At 46.0% G+C, this 10,527-nt stretch overlaps 1 protein-coding gene across 1 annotated transcript in view; it reads right to left on the reverse strand.

The window, feature by feature from the left end:
• ASB2 (ankyrin repeat and SOCS box containing 2) overlaps positions 1–10,261 on the reverse strand; it is a 33,457-nt gene extending 23,196 nt beyond the window's left edge. The window contains exons 1-3 of the mRNA XM_014884516.2: positions 9,969–10,261; positions 3,899–4,163; positions 2,241–2,333 (exon numbers count right to left, since the gene is read on the reverse strand). Coding sequence (XP_014740002.2) covers positions 2,241–2,333; positions 3,899–4,143 — 338 coding nt within the window. The 5' untranslated portion in view covers positions 4,144–4,163; positions 9,969–10,261. The remainder of the gene's footprint in view (positions 1–2,240; positions 2,334–3,898; positions 4,164–9,968) is intronic.
• Positions 10,262–10,527: the final 266 nt, after the last annotated feature.

Consider the following 10,527-nt stretch of genomic DNA (forward strand, 5'->3'; position numbering starts at 1 on the left):
TTTCAACACCTCTGGCACAAAGCTGCTGAAACCATCTGTTGTTCTATGCAAAGGCTCATGTTACACATGTAGGGCTGTGACCTCAGGATTTGGGCACATGATATAATTACTGGTGCTTAATGAATTACTGCATGCCAGGTGGGCCATGGCAGGAGTCTGCGCATGGGCTGGCTCACAGCAAATGCAAGGTAAATCACATTATCTGAGACCTCAGGGAAAGCAGGAGGGTACCTTGGATCTGTGCTGGGGTTAAAAATGTGTGAAGAATCAGTTACTATTCTGACTAAGTCCTCAGATGTTGAATGAAGCAAACTTCTGTTGGGTTCCTTGACCTTAGATGATTCCTGAGTAAGATGAGGGGGTTTGCTGGACCAGGCTGTGGATGCTTTAGCCAAGAAAATTCCAGATCAGAACAGAAGGTTCAATGAATCTCCATGTGAAATCCTTGTTTTCTGCCTGACTTATAGTTGGCTGTTATAAAAACCCACCACATTCTGCTGCCTGGATTTCATCAGATATAGAAAATACAAATATTAAAACTATGGAGGAAGTCTGAAGATACGATGAAATCTTAAGCTTATAGGCAGCTCAAAAGAATTACTGCATTTCAAAGACTGGTAGGCAAGATAAATACTCCTTGCAGATGAGATGCATGGTGAGGTCAGTTCTGAAGAAGAGGTTCAGTGCAGCACAGAAAGGTTCAAGAAGCTCCTTCTTTTCCTTTTTTTCCTGACAGCCTGGAGAGATGCAGGCAGGATGAAGGAACACCACTTCTCCAGGTGAAGCTAAATATCATCCTTGCCTAGTTCTGAGACTAAGGCTATAAAAATGCCAGTCATACCATCATGCTGTCCTAGGACTTCCCAGCTATATTTTTGCTCTACCTGGCAGCAGAGGAGGGCTAGTTTCTCAGCCTTTTTGTACACTGAACGCTATGCAGCTACCCAGTGGAGAAGACCAGCTTGCCCTCAAGTCTTCTACTGCATCCAAGAGGCATGTAAGGAGTGCAGAGCACCTAGTGAGATTGTGATTTCACTGTGGCCAAGGGAAGCTGGCAGGTGACAGGGATAAGGCAGGCTTCATGTTGTTGCAGGAAGAAGTTTTCAAATTGTCAGGAAGTGCAATGCCAATGGAGGGCCAGGTACAGAGTCTGAATTAGCCAAGATGCAGAGGGAGCTGGGGGAGATTGTAGAGCTGGGTGAGAGGTGAAAGGAAGAAGAGTGATGGAAGGGTAGTCACTGCACCTGTGCATCCAGGGAGGGACTTGTAAGATCGATCAAAAAAAATTTGAGCTGGGTAGATAGAAAAGGTAGGGAGTTTCTTTTCTACAGGATACAGGGAAGTGCTGTTGTTAACGCTTTCCTCTTGTCATGTTAGCTAAGGGCAGTGCACATGACTATTCTGCATTTCAGAGAGCTGTAATAAACCCATCATGGTCCACGTATTTGCACTACACACTGGCACTGGGACAGAGTTTGGGCCACTGGCTGCTTTTCTCAATTATGACTGTGTTCAACTAAGCTAATTTGGAACCTCTGCCAATAGCAAAACATGGCCAGGAGGATCAGTCAGTGAAGACAGTTTCCTCCTTGGACAAGTAAGCCTTCCTCAGTGTGACTGGATAGCACAGGTATGCCTGGGAACAGGCATGGCATCTTGGGAGCATATATAAATACTTATTTGAAGGATTCGACTTCCTCACCTTGTTATAAACAAGGTGAGATACTTGATACATTTTGTATCAGAGTATGTATCATACATTTTCCCCCTACTTTTCCCCATTGCTGAACCCTGAACTTAATACCAATGCAGTTACTATCAGCACCTGCCTGCCTCATCTATCCTGTTGATAAGTGAGCCAGCCTATATAAATTAACCACATTGCAGTCATCCCTTCCCTGCTATCCTTGTCACCTCAGAGCTTCTGACTGACCCAGAGTCCCCAGGACATGAGCACTGCGGGGATGGAGAGAGAAGAAGAGGGAGAAGAGAACAAGGGATATTTGAGGTGGGTCACTTGCAAGAGCACCGGCATGGCCTGGGGCAGTGGGGAGGTTGGAATGAAGAACAGGAGCGCAGCGAGGGTGAGGTGCAGGTGTCAGTGAGACCTCCTCCAGATGAACACCACATTTCCCCCCACCAGGCACCATCACCACCCAGAAGATGTCTCAGGGAGAGAGTGGGTAGCAAGGCTTGTTTGGCAGCGGGGGAAAGCAGGAGAGGGAGAGGGAGACACTTACACGGGCTGGGATGTGCTGTCGTGCCTTCGCCTGACCCCCCAGGCTGCCCCCGAGCTGGATGGCTGAGCATGGCCTGTCTGCTGGGCTGCCAATCTGGAGTGCCGATGACAGGAGTGAAATAAGGAGAAATACTCCGAGTAGGAGAAACAGGTCATGCTGAGGCAGAGACAGAGACACACATCCACAGCGACGGAGCGCGCGAGCCCGCCGGTCTGGGCTTTGAATAAAAGCAGATGGCCACGGCTTGCTCTGCACTGGATTCAGCTGCTCACTCGGCTCGAGTTTATTTTTGGCCCTCTGAGGAAGCGTCAGGGGATTCAAATGACCATATAAGACAACAGTGTGGTTAACCCTACCAGCACCACACAGGAAGCAGGCACAAAGCGAGGTGAGGTGACATTCATCACCTCCAAAGTGACATGCAAACAGGTCAGAGGTGGGGGCAGAGGAGGACCCAGAGCCACTGGATGTCAGCTCCATTTCCATCTCTGCTTTCCCAGGTGGCAGAAGAGTTCAGCAACGCCACAGATTTGGTGCTACAAGCTCCAAAGGTTTTCCCTCTGGTGAGAGGTCAAACACTGCTGGGCTGAGGCAGGACAGGTTAATGCACAGAACTGCTAATGCTGCTTTTTGCCAAAATAGCAGGTGTCAAAGGACCTTCAGCAAGGACAGGACCAAATAGCCAGGGAAGCCCTTATTCTCCCCTGCACTAGGTGTCTACAGGAGAGATGTAGAGGCACACAGTAACCACACCCAGAAAGCACAGCCTTTGGTGGGAGCAGGACTGCTGGCTGCACAGCATCCTGATTCCACAGCTATGCTGCTCATCAAATTGTCCCCAGTTTCCTAGTCTTGGAAACCAAACAACCACAGGTGGTAATGAGCAAGGCATGAGAGGGTGGTGGAGTTATGAAAAAGGAGTAGGAACAGAACATCAGTAACTCTGTTTATTAAAAAAGGAAATACTAAAGTAACTTAAAAGATTAAAAGGGTATTTTTTCCTTGCTTTGGAGGTGACTTTGCAGTCCATTACCATCCCCCTTGAGAAATTTGCCTTTTATAAAATGAAAGGGGAACAATATCTGAGTTTGAAACTGTCAGCAGGTCTCTGTGACCACAGCTCAGCATTGCACGGGAGAGGGATGCTGCCACGATTTGGTGTCTGGAGTTGCTCTTGGTTAAGAGTGGTGTGCTTGAAGTCAGACTGATCTGAAATAACCACAGTCTTAAAAAACTTAGGTATTTAACAGGTAGTCAGGTATCACTGTTTTATATACCTGTTTTTTGTGCCTTTCTTACATTTTCATATAACAAATGCTTTGCTTGCTCTCTGGCAAAACCTAAGCTTGGCATAGAGTGGAGGAAAGGAGCAGCTGGCCTTGGGAGGGCTTCTGCTGTTCGGGAAAGCTTGTGGCTGTGCCCCTTTTTTTTGTTTTATTTGTTGTTTAAAACAGACAACATTAAGCAAACCCTCCTCTTGCTGTGAGCACGTAGATTGTTGACCTCATTGGATTTATAGCAGACTCTGGCTTTGACACTAATGACAGACTCGCAGAGCCTGGCAGAGCTAATTAGAGAGCACGTGCACTGACAGGGAGCCTGTTTCCCCTCCTGGGCAGGGCTCTCTGGGGGAACAGCTCGGGCTGGCACTCACTCACCTTTGCCAGGGGTAGATGCGGTAGGGAGGGTTGTGGGGGCTGGCACGGCTCGGGGCTGCCACCTCCCCAGCACGGGCCACCAGCGACTTCTGGGGGCTCTGGGCTGCTGGCTGACCTGCTGAGTCCTCTTCCAAGCTCTGCTGGATGGCCATCTTTATAAGCTCATCTTCACTCAGGCTGCTGTACAGACTGTACTCCTCGCAGCCTATCGTTTGTCTTTGAGTATTTGCTGCCGTCGTAGCCATTTTTATAACTCTTTGCTTTCCTGTAAAAGGAAATTGTGATCATCAAAATCTGGAAAATGAAAAAACCTCAACTATCTTGTTGCCTCTTAATTAGGCTGACCAGAAAACCCTTCAGAAATCCTTCACCAGGGAGAGAATATTATCAGCTAAATTCAACGTGCAAATTTAATGAATTAACTCATTTCAATTATACAGAAATAACTGGTTTAGCTGGTGTTTAAGAAAGGGGGAGTTGTTGCAAGCAAGGCACGTTTTTATCTGCTTATTCTGGCTACCACATCGCAAGAGAAAAATAGGTAAAGGAAATCCCCTTAAGATTAAAGAGACAAATTTTTGAATTTTATGTAGGAGAAGACCAATGGATGTCTCTTTTTGTTGGTTTTATTTCTTGCTGTAATTGCAGGAAATTAAGGGAAGAGGTTTGTCTCTTTGCTGGTTTTCTGTAAGGATGGGTTCTCCACCATGAAGTGCAAAGAGGCTTTGTAATTTTTTCCACCTTATCTGGAGATCTCTCAAGCAACATACAAAGCTATGCTTTGAAGTGACTTTGTTTCACTCAGCGAGGAGAGCAACACCACACTGGTCTGTTTCACTTCTGTTTTTTTGTTTTTTTCACAGAACAAAGTTCAAGGTCATGAGTGAGATGGGAATGAGAGAAGGGGGAAACACTGGGCACACTCAGCAATCACGGAATGACTGTGAACCACCACTGCAGTACTCTAAAAGGCAAAGACGATTCAAAATACTGCAGCATTTCCAGCAGTGATAGGGAAGTACTGATACCATGAATGGTACAGTGCTCTAGCAGGATATCATTTGGATGCCAGAGAGCACTCTGGCCATCAGTGTTCAAGAGCCAAGGATTTATTTTATGGGAGAAGGTGGAAAAGCTTGCCTCTTTTAAGGAGATAACAGCCAGTGCAGAATAGGTTTGATTTTATAAACGCTGAGCGAGAACTGTGTAAAATAACAGGGAGCAATGGGAACAAGCTGCTCAAGAGGACACGGATGTGACAGGGACCCAGCAGGAGAGGACTGTGGGGACATGTCCCCCAGGTGCAGAGAGGTGAGGGGCTGGCTGAGTGTGCCAGTGGAGATACCGAGAAAGCTGCCTGCCCCCACCCTGTGGCTGCCAGTCCCTGCCCCATCAGTGCCACAGCAGGGTTGGTCCTCAGCTCCACATAGCCCTGCTCTGCCCAGGATCAGGTCCTGCTGATCTGCGCCAGCCAGCAGAGCCCTGAGCATGGGGACAGCAGAATCACCCAGCTTCCCACTGCTCAGGAGCTGCCTCAGCAGGAGCCTCCCTGCACAGCTGCTCTCTCCATCAAGTACCCAGCTCAGCCTGGTTTCCTGGGCACTCACACTGAGGGGTCCAGCAGCCACAAGCCTCACAACCAGGAAAGTGCCCTGTTGCAGCAGTGCTTGCTGCTGTGTGCATAGCCAAGAGACAATCCTGACCTGGAGGAAATGGCAGCTCCCCAAATACAGTTTGAAGAAATTTCAAGAGCTTGAATCAAGTAACTTAAAATCTTGGATTTAGGCTTTTCACTTCAGACATGGTGATATGTCCCACATCAACAGCCACCTCAGGCTCTTCTCCAGAAAAAGTGGGAAGACTTCAGGGTAAAGGGAAGCCCAGCAGATTTCAGATTGACATTATGACTTTTAACAACAAAGGATATATTTTACAGCCATGAAAAATGCCAAAATAAAACCTTCAATTGCGGTAAATAATGCAACCAATTTTGGTGTTTTCTCTCCCTCTCTCTCTGGTTTTTTTCCTTTCCTTTGTTTGCAGCCAGATCTCTCATGGCTGCTGTTGCTTCCTTTCTCCAGTTGGTGCCTCAGCTCTGCTATGACCCTTGCTGTCCCAAAGCTCCAAGCTGATAGCCTCTCTGTGCCCCCACTGCCCCGGTACCTGCCTTTGGCTGCTCTCCAGCCAGCAGCTGGCTGGGAACCATGACACAGCTTTGTTTGTCCAGCAGCTCTGCTGCTGTTTGTCTTGCTCAGCCCCTGGCACGCTGGGCAGTACTTACATAGTCGGTCAGCCTGGGAACTCACGTAGTGATTGGTGAGCTGCAGGTGTGGAACCCAGCGGCTGGAGCTGGAACATCCAGCAGTCGTCTGCAGCATTCAGCACTGCAATGCCTGAATGTAGGGACCTGGCCACAGTGATGACTCAGAATCCTAAACAAAGCCGTCAGCAGGGAGGGCAGGATCTGATCTTAAGCTCCTAATGGAGGTGATGCACAATGAATCCTTGGAGAAGGCAAGAATGAAGATGAAACTGCTCCTCTCTGAGGACAACCTGCACTAATGCAGGCTAGGACACAGATTCCTCCTCTGTATCCTCCCCAGTCCCATTGCCAGCATCCTTATGGCAGTGATTCCATTGCTCCTGTGCTTCTGAGCTGGGTGTTGCCTGGGGAGCCTGGGCTTTAAGGACTGTACAGGAGACCTCTGCCAACATGACTCCACACCCTGGCACAGAGGAGCTAACTGATACAGCTGCTTCACCACATCCCAAATGGATCTGGGTGTAAAGGCCGCTTCTGGACCTTCTTCCCCTCCATCCTTTTGTTTCACACATTCTTAAGGCAAAGGGTTCAAAAAAGGGAAGATTTAAAATTTGTGGGGATCACTCCTATTTCATCCTCTTATCTTTTGTAGGGGTTAACTGGGTCCAACCCACTCGCAGACAAAAGGGACAACCTCTTCTGCATGTTGGTGAGCCTCGCTAATCTAAATATTTTGACAGGAGTTCCATAGAGTGCAGAAGCAACAGTGTTGGCTGCAGCTCCCTTCACTGACTCATCGTGCAGGGAGAAACTTCATAGGGCTCAAAATAGAGAAAACTTTCAGTTCTGCTCATAGCACTGCACAAATACGATGAAGGTGTGGGGGTCACATCCTGGGCTGCAGGAGCTTTTGGGTCCTTCTGAGAGCCAGGGACAGCCTTGTTTGCTCTGCCCTGAACCCCTGCATAGAGTGTTCTAGTTGGACTTGAAGCTGTCCCTGCATCCCCACGTCTCCACTTGCTCAGACAAGTGTGTGTGCAGTTTGCCTGTGTGCTGTGACTGAGTTTGGCAGGAGCAGGGCACGTCTCCCCTACAGCTCCTTGCAGAGTGGAGACAGCAGAGCCACCACCCTCCCCTTCCATCTGAGGATGCTTTTGTATGAAGCTGCAGGACCACAGGACAGGGCCACTGGTCTGACTTATGTCTGTAAGAAGCTGCAGTGAGACAGCTGAGCTGCAATAACGGGCTCAACACATGCCCTTGACTGGAGGCTAATGCACCACAGCCTGGTTCAGTTCACCCTTCTTTCCCTGAGGCCAAACTCAGTGGCATTACATGGCAGTGCCCTGGCTCAGCTGACACAGCAGGGCTAAGTTTACCTCACTGAGGCCATCAGTGAACTGCCAACCACAAACTTATGAAAGCTCACTAGGCTAATGCTCTATAAGCTAAATATTTTCTACCTTCTGTAATGAAGGTGTGAAAAAAAAAATCAATCTTTGTTACTAGAAATATTTGAACAAGTCTGGATTAGTAAGATCTGGCCAAAGTGGCCTTTCTAAATGCAGCTTGAATCTATTTTATTGCTCTAAGCTGGTTTACTGTAAGTTTCAACTATTTGAATTAGATTTAAAATTTAAATGCTGTGTTTATACTTCATCCTAACTTCAGGTTTTGGGGGAATGTTTTAACATTTGGCTGTACTCTGCATTTCTCTGACAGCCCAAGAGCCCATCCTCACATGCAGGTAGCACACAGCATCTGCTGGGACAGGAGAACCTGATAGTTAAAGCTATGGGTATAGGATCCATATTATTTCTTAGAGAGTGCTTTGCTTTCAGGTCTGATGGCTTCACTAGTGATCTCTCTTGGCAGAGACATGTCTTGGGATTCTGCTGTCTGTGCTGCCATTTAGTAGGTCAGTCTGACAAGATCTTCTAGAATCTAGATTTATCATCATTTCCACATAGAGTCTGATCCTGATTTTAATTTTGTCATCTTGATTTCAGTGAGAGTTTGTTAATTCAGATGTGTAATCGGCCCTGTGCCGTACAGAGGCAATCTAGATGCATCCAGTGACCAGAAGGTAAGGCTGGAAATAAAATACTTGTGCAAGGACCTTCTAACCTGTATTGATGAGCAGCTGTGCCTGGTAGAGCTCTGAAACCAAAGATACTACTCACAAGGGAGACTATTAGTAATCACCTACATGATGGCAAAAGCCAGAGACAAACACAATTAGGTTGCTATTATATTCGGACTACAAGCTCTGTCAACATACTATGCTTAGGAGAATGGGCCTCTGATCCCTGATGCAACATAAATAAACAAGGATTATGGCTGGCTTTGAACATGCAGAACCGTGCAATTCAATACCATTAGCATCTGAAACAACTGGTCCCTGTTGATAGCACTTCTTTAAAGAAAAGCTTAGCAAGGCTGCCTGTCTCCCCTCAATAGATCCCAGGCATCAGAATTAGCAGAATTACTTATTTCTGTCAGAGAAGGATGGCAGATGAGTGACAAGGTCATTAAGGGAACAGAGCCAGACTTTTCCTGCCTTTGCGCTGAGTTTATTCCAGTCAGCTTGTAACTGAATACAGAACCTTGTTATTTATGGCTCAGGGTGCAATAAACCACATTTGTGAAAACATAACCAACTCTTTGGAGGCTGCAAAAGAGACAGAAGAGGAGAAGCTTCATCATTTTGCCTTTTGCAAAGAATGGTTGAACTTCTGCAGATCCGTGTTTGCTTTTCCACGTGTTTGTCTTTACTTCTGAAAGCAGCAGGAGGACACGTGGGGGAAGGCAAACACGGCTGGATGTCTTCACAGCAAACTGAACCTCTACTTCAGCTCTTACTATGGCACCTTTCAGGACAAATCCTCCGTGGCCAATGGAAACCAGACCAACCTGCAGCACTTAAAGTGCTCACATTTTTTCTGCGTTTTAGGTCAGTTTCCTGATAAACCTTTGCAGTTTTCCAAGGGTGTTATATTGGATAACTATTAAAAGGAAGCAAATAATTTTTTTAAAACAGAAAGATTTCAATGCCCATCAGATCTGCCAGAGCTGAGACATCAGAAGGATGACACCTCATGCTGTCCTGCTGTGGCAACAGGCAAGGATTCTTTGTGGTGACAGCTTATGCAAACCACTCAAGTTCTAGCCCAGTGCTAAAGGAGCAAAGCTAGGCTTCCCGAAGGAATCCTCTGAGCAAACAACTCCCCCTGTTCAGCCCCAGCTGTCAAAACAGGTCACCTATCAGCATGGCATATGTCCTGATGCCACCAAATCATGATTCTGTGCAAATTCTTTACTGGAACTCATACACCTGCAAGCTTTTCTTTCTTCTCAGAACGTATTAATTCACACAGAAATCAGCGCAATATCAGCTTCATGTCGAACCAACTAGAAATTTAGAAATTAATGAAATTATTTGCTGATGTCATTTTTCTCCTTCATTCTGTGCCTTGCATGCTACATTCTACATTAGTATGTTGTAGTTACAACATTGATTTCTGAACAAGATATTTTAGAGACAAAGATACAGGCACACCTGCGAGTAAAAGAAAAATAAGGAAATGACGGTGCTACTGTTCTGTTTAACACCAGACAGTGTTTTATGGCATATTTGAAAAAAAAAAACAAAACAAAGCCCAAAACAAACAAAAGCAAATCACAAAACTCCCAAGGCTGTTAGGGTATTAGGTTACAAACTGCTGTAGGCATAAATATTTGCATAGACATAATGAACTGAGAAATTGAAAGTACTAAATAAGTTCAAAACATGCATATTTGCATTACCTTTTTGTTCTGAAATAAAAGGGTAATAATAGTGCTGAATTGGTTTATATCCTTGGTTAAGTCCTAATTCAGAAAATCCTCGCTGGTATTTGTCTCCCTGCTTTGCCTGGATGTTTCGATCAAGTGCAGGACAGCTTTGAAACACGCTCGCTTTGAAGCCTGGAGTTTATTTCTGGATCACCCCATGATCAGCGAATACAAGCCAAAATGTAAGTTGTTCCCAATCTCAGATTTCCTGTTTGAAGGTGCACAGCAGAAACTTGTACCAATCCTAAAGTTCTTTGTTGTATTATCTGAAGAACTTCATCAACATCCTGTAGCTAAATGACACAAAGCTGACCTTTCTATTACATCATTATTTATTGTCCCTGACATGTAGACCATATATGGATATGTTTCTGGAACCTAAAGAAGAAAAAAAATTGCCATATAATTTTGAAATAAAATATGCTGTCCTGGAGAGTTTTACTTGCCTGGGGAGAAGTGACCTCCATTTACTTTTGTTTTAGCTGATGCTTATTAAACAAAACAACCAAACATTGCATGGGTATTTACTGAT

The sequence above is a fragment of the Sturnus vulgaris genome, chromosome 6 (genome assembly GCF_052056855.1).
Source record: "Sturnus vulgaris isolate bStuVul1 chromosome 6, bStuVul1.hap1, whole genome shotgun sequence".
Classification (NCBI taxonomy): Eukaryota; Metazoa; Chordata; class Aves; order Passeriformes; family Sturnidae; genus Sturnus; species Sturnus vulgaris.